General features: G+C 42.1%; 1 protein-coding gene across 1 annotated transcript in view; it reads right to left on the bottom strand.

Annotated features, from left to right (window-relative positions):
• Nucleotides 1-13,905, bottom strand: part of CUL4B (cullin 4B) — a 761,875-nt gene that overhangs the window by 723,092 nt on the left and 24,878 nt on the right. Inside the window, exon 3 of the mRNA XM_085608106.1 lies at nucleotides 2,954-3,069. Coding sequence (XP_085464232.1) covers nucleotides 2,954-3,069 — 116 coding nt within the window. The remainder of the gene's footprint in view (nucleotides 1-2,953; nucleotides 3,070-13,905) is intronic.

A 13,905-nucleotide genomic window follows, 5' to 3' on the forward strand; every position in this document is an offset into this window, starting at 1 on the left:
GTGCAATGGAATAGTACATAAGGTTTTGCAAAATGCGCTTTTTTATATCGTGCAAATGGGCTTGAAAGGGGAAGATGGATTGCGGTGGGAAGCAGGATGGGCACATCAAGCCTGGACAAAGCAAGATAGCTTCCTTTAATCACAAATCAGGCGCACCTCAACAAACCTTTCACACGGTAGGTACAGCATGGCAGTAGTGCAAGCCACTAGTTCGCACATCAAGGCTGCAAATTTACCACACACAAACAACAGATACAGTGCGGGTAGACAAGGCTTCATACATAAATGCACACCTACTCAGCGAAGAATAGAAAACCAGCCGTGCTAGAGACTGTAGACATGCTGATGTGAAATCATCCTTCGTGTTGAAGCTAACTCTTTTTCCAACTGATTATCTCAATCTGAATAAAACAACAATGCAGAAGGAAAAGCAAGTGGAATTTTGGGGGATGCACCAGGCAGACAGAGAGGAAGATGAACAGTGTTACCACTGTACATATTGCCAGAATCAGCCTCATCTCTTTACTTAGATGAAAGGACAATCTAACAAATTAAAAAGATCAGACAGACTAATGGTGTAAGCTGGTCAATGTATTGCGATTTTCCTTACAGATCAAGGACACATTTGCTTCATTAATATTTAGTTTTAAAAAAAATGTACAGCTGTATAGGGAGGAGGGGGGCAAAGGGGAGGAAGACAAGTAAGATTGTTTGCAAAACCAAAATGCCAATCTCAAACAAGTTTCCACAAAATTGTTACACTAATTTACCTACAGCGTGGTTACTTTCATTTTTAGAGAAAGATGTCATTTCTCTCGAGTTTCGATTTAACACCATTTCCATCTCTGTAGAGACATGTGCCAATTCAGTGCTACAGTAATAGAGGCTTTAAGGAAAGTCCACGTTTTACACAGTGGCGCATGACTGGGGTATATCTGGGGCTAACGCATGCCACATCTTGCTGAATACCTCGCGCAGGGGATGCCTAATTGCTCAAGGACCTCGAGTCCTCAGAAAAACTTTAAAAAGATGAATTATTTTCGCCAAATGGCTGTGCCTTTCTATGCCCTTGTCTACAAAAGTGAAATTAAATTTCCAACAGGATTGTTCAAAGAATCACTGACCAACTTATCTTTGAAATTAAAACTTCTACAAAATCCTTCCAATAAACACCACAATAAAAAGAGGTGCTTGGAAAAACACTAATGTTATACTACCAAGCAGCACAGTTACAGTATTCAAATGCTATAAACGGAAGACTGGAAAAGGATGAGAAGGAACAATACTTTGCCTCACCTTAGTTGGCGTGGCACAGGCTGGGTGGCTGACTGAACAGGCAAAGGATGTTCAGAGAGCAAAGTAAGATCGGCCTAGAAGTGGGACCAACAGTTCTTCAATTTCTGGGGTTTGGTGGAGGTGTAGACAGAGGTTGAAGTGGGCCCATGAAGCACACCCAACATCCCAATTGACAGAAAACGTGAACTAGTATGCAGTGCTCAGTTGGAAAGCGTGATGCTGCCAGCCTTAAATAATCCAAGTCTGGGACATTTGACACACTTTTTGTAGAGAAGTCTTTTTCTGGTCATAGTGGAGGGCTATGGAAGGTGGGATGCTTAGCCAACCCCTTTTCCACCCCTTGGTCCACAGCTCTTTTAGGCTTCACCAGACTTTCTAACTCCCTTCATTCTAGTGTGTGTTCTGGGATATGTTCAAGAGATTAAGAGTAGGATGTGCATATGAGGGAAAATAGTGGAGAGAAGGAAAGCAGGAAAATCCACACTACAATAATATTCAACCTTTCTAAGAAGACTAAAGAAAACAAGTAGGACACTGAGTCGCTCAGATGTACAATCACAAACAAAAAAAAAATCTAGTAGTCCAGATGCTAGTGGCCAAAAAACAGTCAGTGAAGCCATAAGATGAAAAAGTAGAAATTGAATCAATGGATACAAAATATGAAGCCTAATGGCGATGAGGAATTTTATTCTTTTTGACAGACTTTGGGTCAGCACTAATCTAATTCTTTGCAAGGGACTGGAGAATGCTAATGTGCCTAGGGCATCTTGGAAAGTGACAGAACATGTCAGTTCACCGTATAATGAGAACGGAATTAGTCAGAACACTGTGCTTAACTAAGATTAATGCATATCAAACAAAAATTATGTTAATGAAAAAAAAACACACAGGAAGGGTACTCTCGTTACTCTTTGTAGTTAAACTAATGCTCATTCGTTCAACCAAGGAGAGTACGGATGGCGTTTTACATCTAGATTTGAACTTTACAAATGCCCAAGACAGTTAATGAAAACGTTCAACTTGTACAAAATATCCAATGCAGGGTGCCAAAGTTTAATCTTACTTGGTTTGGTAGAGAAAGCAGAGTTCAAGACAATTGAGAGGCCTACAGAGTTAGGGCTAAAGGGCATACGTTTACATTTTAAGTATTATATATAGCACAAACTACTGAAAACCTGTTCCACTGTCTTCCACTACCATAGTCCTCATTCTATTTTGCTGTAATGTATTGAGAGAAAAAAAGAAACAAAATGAACCAATTTTCCAAGAAATGCATACAATACAAATATGTAGCATACTGTATTTAAATAAGGGTTTTTAACCAGTGAACTGGAGAGGAGTTAGGTAGAAGCAGACTAAAGAAGTACGAAGAACAAACTTCTTTTTACAGGTCCTTCGACAGCTGTTCCCAGTCAGCTCATGTATTTACATTTTTTACGCACAGCCTCTACCTATAACATTTATTTTTAAAGAAATTAAACGAAATCCAGTATCAATTGTAAATAAGCCTCAAGACGGCACCATAAGTTAAATATTTTTCTATTGTAGTCCTTTACCTTAAATATCTCTCAGGTACACCAATAAGTCAACTGCTTATTCAAACTCTGATGATTCAAGATTATTTCCATTAAAAAAATTGTATCTGGCAGTTACTGACCTGGTATAGTTCCTCTAGATTATATTTAATTGACGTACTGTTCTGAATGGCTTCAACTGCTTCTTTCAGTTTTTGCCACGTTTCATCGGTGTAGTTTTCAGGCAATTTTGGTTTGTCTATAAAATAAAAACACAAAGTTGAGAAACTATGTAAAAGGTTGCACCGTCTGTATAGCAAATGGTAAAAACACATCAGATAACTAAGCTACATTCTTAGAGCCAATCACAGACCACACTGCCACCAAGACTTGGCACAAAAGAATTACTTTGGTATTGTAAAGCAATTCCAAATTGGTGCAATATGTTTACAAGGGTTATGCCAACGGCACCCCCAACATGCACTGTCCCACATTTTTCATGTCCCATCTGTTTGTGCAAGATTTAGCAGAGCGGATATTTAGTATGCTAACGTGAATTCAAAGTACAGAGCACAGAGTCAGGAAAAAAACTAATAATGACAGGAACACTACCCTAAAGCGTCAACAACAAAAACCACAACTTTTAGTTCCCCAACAAACTTTAACCATCTTATGAACATGATCAGGAGAAGAAAAAAAAACAGTGAACAGGTATTTGCTAAGTTCATAGACGGTCCAAATTCTATTCTGAAACTGCAAAAAACAGAAGATTCTATTAAAAGGAGAACTTCTCTTCAAAGCCTCAGACTATAGGTTTGCTGGGGGGAAAAAGTCAAATGCCACATCCCAACAAATGCATGTGTTAAAACAAACTTTTAATGGCCACCATTTTCAGGTTGGTTGAAAATGAGGAACGTTTAACATTTGTTTTGCATTCAAAAGTTGTAATTTTTTTTTATCAAACAAACTGTGAGCAACCGCATTCATAGTCTCAATTTAATCACAACACATTTCCCTCACTCACGCCAAATGTCCTAATTCACTCATGTGCAAGGCCCTCGCATGAGGCGGACTTGCACATGTGTATTTAAATGCACACACACACTTGCTTTCGACTCTCTCATCCCATTTTCACTCCAACCCTGTAAGAAAATGAAAGGTGAAAAAAACAACATGAATTGCCCTTTTTCCATAAATGACACAAAAACAAGAGCACTTTAAGAATCAACACACTGCAGAATTCAAACTCAAAATGTTAATGGTTCTCCTCGACTTAATTCAAAACACTCGGTGGAGAATTTGAATATCCATCTTAGTAGCATGAGGGGTTTCTGTTGTATGTTTCTAGCTAATTTTTGTTAACCTAAATAACGGAGTTCGTCAGAGCACTTCCAAAAATAGGCATTACGTTTACAGAACAGTCTAACCTGGGATGAAATTAGTCAGGCTGACCCAGAGAATCACAATAGAATGGTGCCTCTGAAAGGGGAACTGAGCTGGGTAAACAACTGCATGCCTGTCTAGGTTTGGTAGGTAATAGATGCCCAAGACTTTACATATGCTGTAAAGTTTGGTTCCCAAAAATGAAGGGCAATAAACTCCAGTTTACAATCTACTATGCCACCAACGTAAACATGAATGCACAGTATTGTAGCACAATATAAACCAATTTAGGATGACCTGCTACTTACAGAAACATAGGACAAAATTACTGTATTTGGTGAGACATACTGAAGAGAGTCTTCTGCATGCCTTTGTGATGCTCTGTTGGCCCCATCATTGTACATTTATGAAAATCATGATAGCTACCTAGAGATTTTCTTGTGATTTACTTTTTGGTTTTTTTAGATTGACATCAGAGCTGCAGAGACACTCAATAAGTAACCACATTCTGAGAGGAAGGAGCTCTAGTCACCTCGATCCAAGGGATGTGTGAGGGGAAATTGCTACCAGCGCAGTGTTAGTCAGGCGATTCTGCCCTTTTACTGGTGCCCTTGCTGGGAGCGATTGTCTCCTGGCTGTCCCTTGTACAAGGCCCATTCAGTCGTCATAAATGGAGAAATGATTACCAACTAGGTATGGGAAATGGATGGAGAATGCAGATCGTAAGTATAGGAACCTGTCCATTATGAATTCACTGTTGAATGCCGAGGGCCATAGGACTACTAGTATGCTGCACAAAAATGCTCATCCCCTTTATACTATAATGGTGATGTCTATCTGAAAACACCAACCGGCACACATTCTCCATGTCCCCCTGCCCATGAAGTGCACCTGGTGAGGTAGGTGAAGGCTAAAAACTATCCCTAAATAGAGGTTTGCCCTGCCTAGATGAAAATCATCCCTCTCCATGTCACCATAGTGTGGCTATGTCCTTTGTTAAGAGAGAAGATCAAGCTTCCAAATTCAGGCTAACACACATCACAAAAAACCTCAGTCGAAAACTGGTCTCAAGGTGACTGCTGAGCAGTAAACCTACAAAAACAAAATATTTTTCTCTGTGATAGGAAGACCCCAGAGACAAATTCTAAACCCATAAGCCTGTACTTTGTTCTTTTTTAATTCCTCATAGAATATGCCAGAGTAACCACGCAGCAGATACTGCAGGACCATAGGTAGAAATTCTGCAGGATTGCCATTTGCCCTACCGGTGGTGCCCAAGAATGGGAAAGCCTGTTGTCGGCCAGCTGTTGTGACATGGAATAAGGTAAACTTCACCGACCAGGATGAGTGACAATAAGCCCAGTAAGGCCTGCCCTGGGTGCAGCGATTGGATTAGTTTGGCATCATCTCGGCATCTCCAGTAGGAGCAAGGACATCCAGAATCAGTAGTAACGCCACTGCTCTCATAGATAGAACACAACAGGTAGCAGCAAAGACATTTCTTATAGGTGGGGATGTTGCTGTATGAGTGGCGTTTTTAAGGCTGAAATAAAAAAGTCACCAATTTTAATTTTTCAGCATCCTCTGGGAAAAATACAATCCATTCATCTAAAAGGTTATATTCCAGTGTCCTTCTTTGTGTCCTGTCAATTAAACACTTTAAATCTTAAGAGAACCAAACACTTTTGCAGTTGAGTCAAACACAATGCATCGCCGTAAAATAAGATTTGCTAGAAGGCTCAGTGTTATAGGAAAAACAAACAACTGTGCTATGTAGCCATAATGGTTTTTAGGGTCCTGTTTTACATTTATTTACCCATTATGGAAATTCTTTTTCTTTAAGACATAAAACACTGTCTAGTTATGGAGGTCACTGGCATTATCTTTTGTGTCACACTGAATAGAGGTCTTTAAACCTCTAGCACCTTCTCTAGTAGTAACTACAGCACTCACAAAGAGTACTGCCCAGTAACCTGCGACTGGCAAATAACCATGGAAAAAATAAGAGAAATAAAGCCGCCACACAACTGAATATTTCTGTACAAAGAATCTTTAGCTATCGGTTTATTTGTGTCTGAACATCTCAAACTGATCTGTATGATTTTATCCTTGAAGGGGGCGTACCTGTAAGGTTGGCTTACAGGTGAATTTGCCAGGCTCTCATGGTCAAACATGAATCCTGCAATAACATTAGATATTCTGTGTAGCAGACTATGGGACAGAGCAGAGAACGCAAACAGAGCAAACTATGCGACTGGAGTAGAGCACTATAAACGGCTGATGCCAGTTTAATGGTAGTTCTGTGATTGGTGCTTAAATCTTCCCAGCTCTTACTGACCCAAGAGAGTCCAAAACCTTTTGGCGCTTTACAGAATGTTCTAGCTCTTCCGACCTTTCCCAAGACGTGCTGGTGTGTGTTACCTTGCGTTTCCACTCTTCTTCAGCTCCCCAGACGCCACCGGGCCATCTGCCACAGTCTCCAATGCTGTCCCATAGAAGGTTTGTGCCGTGGAGGCTGGGACATTTTACTGCACCCTTGCGACACTGGAAGCGAACCAGAGAGCATGAATTCCAGGATTTCTGGCACCACCTTCGTGAAGTGAACTCCTTGTGGTGAAGCCTGGTGAGATAGTGGAGGGGCCATTGTGCTTACATAGTAATGAGTCCGGAAGTAAGGCCTCCAAAAAAAGACTGGACTTTGAGAGGCCAGGAATCATTTGCAATACTGGCATAGGTGAGTGGAGTACAGCCCAGCCGACTGGAGGTGAGGGCATGGTCACGTGAGGAAGACTGTGCCAGAGGCCTGTTGACCGTGAGGTGCAGTGAATCATGTGAGCAACTCGACGGCCTAAGCAGTGTCATATACAGCCTGGTAAGCCTGGGATCAGGACCCTTGCTTGTGTGTGTGCTTGATGGGAGAGCCTGGGGAGGTTGTGTAGGCTGACCTGGTAATGAGATTAATATAAGCAATGACCGCTGGATGAAATCAGGTTAGGAGGTGCAGGGGTGAGGAATTTAATAAAATATCTACTTGTATATGGGACAGGATGCTTCATAAAACTACTGGTCCTGTAACAAAATCCACTTGTCCCTTTAGGGCCATGTAGTGCGGCGACAAATTATGGCAGCAATATCATTATACAAGAGCTCTGCTAATAACCTCTCTGATTATGCCAGAGCTCACACCATAGTAGAGTTTGAATACTAGCAATTCCTTTGTTTTGCCACCTTTCCACAGAACTACATACTGGGGCTGGAGGTAGCAGCAAGAAATAGTTTGCCATGGTTGGAATGCCCATTTGAGTCTGTGCAAACCTACTAACTTGTTTGTTTTATGGGTTTTCATCAGCTTGTCTGTAATATTTTTCCATATAAAGAAAGGTTAGAAATGTACTCCTCCTGTCAAGGGCAGAGGTAATACTTATTCTAGAGTTGGAGAAAAAAAGGAGTCAGTGAGAAAGTGTTACAGCACAGAGATTTTCACATGAGGAAATGTACACATGTTTATTTGCCAGTGCTAAAATGCAGTCCACAAATATTTTCTGGGAGTACAATTTCCTGACCTACTTCTGTAAATTCTTGTGAATTCATGAAAGCCTTAAAGCTGCAGTACTGCAAGGACATATACTATGGGTGCACTTTTGTGATTTTCTTTAGGAATTGGGACCCTATTTAGGAATTGGGACCCTATTTAGGTGTGGCATTTTTGTTTTTTTAAAAATCACTCTATCTACTGACTGAGTGACAGCATTCTGCTTTCAAAAGGAGCATACTTGCACAAAAAAGTAGTTTTGTTCAGTGTCAGGAACTACTGTGGCAAGGTTTGGTTTTTGAGGCCAGAAATATTTTTGCATTTGCCAATGCTTGTTATAATGAGGGCCCGGCAGCTCCCACAACAATTAGGTTTTACAAAACCCACATCAAAACAAGGCACATTTTGACATGACCAAATGGCTGACCACAAAAGTCGTACCTATGTGCTTTGCCAATGCTTGTTTAATTTCTTGTTCCATATAATTTTGTTGCAACTGGTTACACTGATTTCTCCATTATGAATATTTTTGAGAAATCTTAACATTTTTTCCTAGTTGCATTTTTCTATGACTAATTTATCTCAAAAAGCAAAGAACCATCAATCTTGCTTTTAAGCTTTTGCATATATTTGCATCTAATCAGGGGCACCTTGGGAGCATTATACATGGTAAATTTGCAAACGTTTGTACACATTTATACTGGAACTACGGTCAGTAGTGCAGGCTGAACTTAAAACATTTCCTTAGAGTGCTCACCCTAAAAAAAAAAAAAAAAGCTTTGTATTAATGAACCTTAAATACAAGTTCGAACAGGATTAACATGTGGGTACAACTATTCCCTTAACTGCAGACAATGCCCTTACCTGATCCATAATGTGGTAGTGTAATCTGGCAGCCAAAGGATTTGCGCTACAGGGGGTTGGGCCTACTTGTCCCAAGGACAAAATAATTATGGAAACTTCTTGTCCTTGACCCCAAAAAATATGTACTGGGCGTCCAGCTACAGGAATTCCACACCCCTCAGGTGTGCTGCTCAAATAGAGACATGGCCTCTTCGACCGAATAAGCACAAGATTGAGTAGGGTCCAAAACTGAGCGATGACATCAACAGGCAAGTGGTCGAACATAAGGCGATAAAGTTCTATTGAGCTCAAATATGTTGAGGGTTTTGTGCTGTGAATGATGCGGAGTGCAATGGAGGTGTGAAACACAATGAGTGAAGAATGAACCCAGCTGAACCCGAATCTGGCTGTGGACTTCTTGCCTGGTTCTAGGATGACCTTTGGGTTACTGTAGGTTACAGCAGGCTGACACAGAGCTTAGTACCCCCAAAGAGAAAAAGTACACACTTGCATACTGTAAAACCACACAAACACGCCCCCCCTCCCCCCCCCCCCCCCCCAAGGCGATAGAAGGTAATTTACTCCTATTGTATACAATAGCTGGGGAAGCCAATGGAGCAGAAAGTCTGAACACAAGCTTCAGCTGTAGACTTGAGGAGCTCTAAAACACAAGAACATCTACACTGTCATAGATTTGCTCAGGGCTGACCTTAAAGAGGACCAGGGTCACAGAAAGGGAGGTGGAAACTCTCACTGACCTCTCTCAGAGACGTGCATAAACATTACCAAGTTGCACAAGACAGCACTTACCCTCCATGTCACATTGGAGAAGTCCAAGGGGAGACCTCAGAGGAAAGAATTTTCATTCCTGGGCTTCCTGGAGTTTTGGATCTTGTATACTTTGAAGATTAAGGTGGTGTGGATACTGTTTTCAATTGAGCTGCCCATCAGAACTACTTGGGAAAGAGGGCTTCAGGGCTTTCCTGAACTTCAATAGATCGGTTAAGGACCTTAATGAAACAGGAAGACTGTTCCATAACTTGGCCGCACTGACCATAAAGATCCGGCCACCATGCATAGATTTACTAAACTTGGTCACACACAACAGATTGGCTGACGAAGACCAAAGGGCATCCACTAGGAATGTATCTTCTCAGCCTCTTTTGAACATGATACAGTGATTTGGACAGAATTCTTTGCTTTAGAATGAGCCAATGTAGATCCTTTATTGCCAAGGAGGCAGAGGTCCAACTAGATCTATTCAAGGCAAGTTTTGCTGCTGCGATCTGGACTCTTAAAAGACGATGTAATAGGTACTCCGGTGCAGTCAACAAGAGAGCAAAGCAGTAGCCCAAGCGACTAAAAGTTACACTGCAAACTACTAATGTTCTGGTGAAAAGGAGTAGCACTGGCAATATCTTCCGCTTACTCTCAGGAGAGCAAAACAAGCGCCAGCAGTTTTATTCACATGAATGTCCATAAAGAATTTTTCATCGAAGAGGACTCCCACATTCTGGACTGACTTAGCAGGAACAACAGGCCCATCAAAAGGCAACGGCCAGCACTACCGGGACTTTATAGGCTGAACAACATAAAAGCACAGTCTTGTCCCCATTAAACTTCAAGGAATTTAGACTGAGCCACTGTATAATGTTCCTCAAGCAATCATGAAAGATGGAAGACTGCTTATTGCATGCCAGCGAAAGAATAAGCTGAAAGTCATCAGCATAGTTGACCACGGTCTCCTTATGGGATTTAATAAGTGTGATCAAAGGGGCCATATAGATGTTCAACAAAATCAGGCTACTAGAGGAGCCCAATGTGCCTCCCAGTTTAATCCCTGATCTGGGAATTAAACGGACGGAGGGCAATTGCCTGAAATCTATTCAATAGGTAGGAGCGGAACTAGTCCATGACTGTCCCGCCAACCCCAATCGCTGCTAACTGGGCCAAAAGTGTAGTGTGACAGACCGTTTCGAAAGCAGTCAAGAGGTCCAATAGAATCAACACTGCTGATTGGCCCTCATCGACCTTCATTCTTAACTCATCTATTGGTGTAATCAATGCCGATTCAGTCCCATGGCCAGGGCGAAATCCAAATTGCTCTTCCTCCAGACAATTGTTCATCTCCAAATATTGAGCGAATAGCTTGTGTTGCAGGGATTCTGTCCAAAAAGAGAACTCTGCGCAGGATTATAGGACCTTGGTGTATAGGGACTGAGTCATCCTACCACCTTAGTACCCATGAGCCCAGGACTAGCTATAGTGCCTCACTTGCTCTCCTACTCACTCACAGAGAGACAAATGATTCAAAACTCCGGATCTCTCAGGAATCGCTGTTACAAAACACGCCCTTTCGCTCGCACTCTTTTTTTTTTTTTTTTTTAAATAGGTTTATTAATAAATATTTCTCATTTTCAGTAAACATCAAATTAACATTTGGCACATACAAGGCGACCAGGCAGTTCACATCCCTCCATTGTTCACAAAATTCTCGTATTTCCAGCAACATCAATATACATCTATTTGGAATGATGGCAGTAAGTCCACATTAAGCACTTCCTCCCTCCTCCACCACAGATATATGTTTTTTAGGGCTTATCCCTTCTCGAGGCATGGGTAGATTTGTTTTCCCCATCTTGGGTATCGTTAAGCTCTAGTTCATAGTGTCTGAGCCAGGGACGCCAAATATTGAAAAAATGTTTGGGGCAGCCTCTCATTTCATATGTCACTCGCTCTGCCCCTATGTACATGTCCATTCCTACTTTCCATTCCCTCAGAGTTGGGACTTCGGCCGCTCCCCATTTCTTGGCTATATCTCTCTTGGCCACTGCCATCCCCAGGTTACACAGAACAACACGCCTCCTGGGCAGGTCTATGTCTGAAGGTATGCCTAGCAAAACATATTCGGTGTCTTTTGGTATCTGGTACCCAAGTATCTTGCATAACTCCCATTATCTTAACCCAATATCTTTGCATGTGTGTGCATTCCCACATTGTGTGTACAAACATGCCGGTCTCTGTCTTGCAGCAAAGGCAGCCAGGGGATTCTGTCTATCCCATTTTGTAGGGACAGGATCTTGTTATATACGTTCTATGGAGGATTTTAAATTGGATTCAACGTAATCTCAGTTTGATAGCTACTTCGCTCGGGTACATTAAAGCAGTCTCCCAGTCTATAACCTCCAAGTTACCCAAGGCAGTCTCCCATGGTCTCCTCAGAGCCACCAGATTGTCCGAGATAATATTAATAGGTGTCTAATAGGTCCAGGAAACAGCTTTTTCTGATATTCTTTCTTGCAAAAGTCTGCCCTTCAGCGGTGCAAATTTTGGGGTGTTTGCAATGTCTATCCCCTCTGAGGTCCACGCGTGTTGTATTTGCATATACTTATACCTCTGCCTATCCCCCATTTGGAATTCTTGCTTTAAGGCTTCCAACGAGATCAAGGAGCCTTCTTTTATAAGGTTCTCAACTTTCAAGATTCCTATCCTGTCCCAGTCTTTGTACCCTTTCAGTTTCCAGATTTCCAGGAGATGCCTACCTTCCCATAGTGGGGTCTGCCTCGTTATCTTCATGTCCCAGCCCATATGCTTTTCTGCAGCCCTCCATGCTTCCTGTACCCTCTGAGTTGCTGGCAGCAGGTGTCTGACCTCCCCCACTTGTATATGTAGTGTAAATGGGAGTGTGCCTCAAATTGTCCTTGTTCCAATGCGTATGTCAGATGCGTTCTCAGCAGGTGTCGCCACTCGTTTATTACTATAAGATGCGCAGCGCGGTAATACAATCTAATGTCTGGGAGGGTTGTACGCCCATTGTATTGATTGAGCTGCAGTGTGTGAAGCGTGATCCACTGTTGCCCCCCGCTCCACAGGAGGGTGTGCACCCCTCTGTGATTACTCCGAATGCATCCTCCGGGATCTTTGAGTGTGTGTTCTGTAAGATATATAAAAAGCTTGGGAGCGTGATCATATTGTACATTGCCGCTCTGCCTAACAATATTAGTGGTAAACTTCTCCATCTTTCCACGTCTACATAGAAGTCTGCCACTACTCTTCGAATATTCCGTGTGAGGCATCGCGGGATGTCCGTGGATAAATACATCACTTAATATTTAAACCCTTCTGTGGCTACTTGTAGATCCCCTGGGGAGGTTGTGTAGCTCGTGGGGTCCACCCACCAGGTGGAGGACTGATTTGCCCAAATGAATCTTATAGCCTGCATGTTCTCAGTATTTCTCTAGTACTTGGAAAAGGGTTGGAATTGTGGATGTGGGATCGGTGATGTATAAAAGGACGTCGTCTGCATACAATGAGATGCGTTCTTAGGTTCCATGTGCCGTGAATCCCTTTACCTTCGGGTGTGTTCTTACTAGGCACGCTAGCGGTTCCAATGTCAACGCCAAGAGCATCGGGGACAATGGGCACCCCTGTCTAATTCCCCTCTCTATTTCAAACTCCTCTGACATCGTCCCGTTGATCCGCACCCTCACCTTCGGTGCCATATAGAGCAGCTGGATCCACAACATTAATTTGGGACCAAACACCAACCGTTTTAATATCTGCCACATGAAAGGCCAGTGAACAGCATAAAAGGCTTTTTTTTGCGTCCAATGAGAACAGCAATTGTGTCCCGGGTTTGTCTTGGACCGTATTTATCCAGTTTGCTAGTCGCTTTAAGTTATACCTAGTCTCCCTTCCCGGATGCATTAACTATTTGGTGAATTAGTTCTCACTTGCGGTTCTTGCTACTTTCAATTAGAATGTCTTGCGAGCGGATGTGAGAGACACTTCTTGTTGAAACAATAGCGCTTGGAGTCTGCTTAGCTTATTGAAATCTGTTTTCAAAGTCGGAATGGAAGGCCAAAGCAAACTATCTACAACCCAATGTGGGGGAGGAAACAGGACATTGCTGCAACATGTAACACGTTGTGAAACTATCACTATATACGGGATGCCTGCCTGTAAGCCACAGCAGTTGTAATTATTTAAAATAAAATAACTGCCATTAGGAAGCACAGTCAGTGTATGAATATTGGCCTAGACCGGGGTCCCTTTTAAAAAAACAAGCTAAATTAGGGGCCAAAATGTTGCAGGCACCGTAAAGTTTGACTTGTTTGCAAACTAGGGCATGTCCTACCGTTGAGTCACAAACCTCCACTGTAAGGAAAGCCTCCTTATCTGCTCGCTGACACTGGAACGTGAAAGACAGGGATCATAATTAATTAATATAGCTTTTGCCGAGGGGCACATATCTACCAACTTAATAGTGTTTCAAGCAGGCCGTAAATTGAGAGAGATAGGTAATAAAATAACCCCAAGTATTAACCTAACCATACA

Source organism: Triturus cristatus, chromosome 5_2, assembly GCF_964204655.1.
Source record: "Triturus cristatus chromosome 5_2, aTriCri1.1, whole genome shotgun sequence".
Taxonomy (NCBI): Eukaryota; Metazoa; Chordata; class Amphibia; order Caudata; family Salamandridae; genus Triturus; species Triturus cristatus.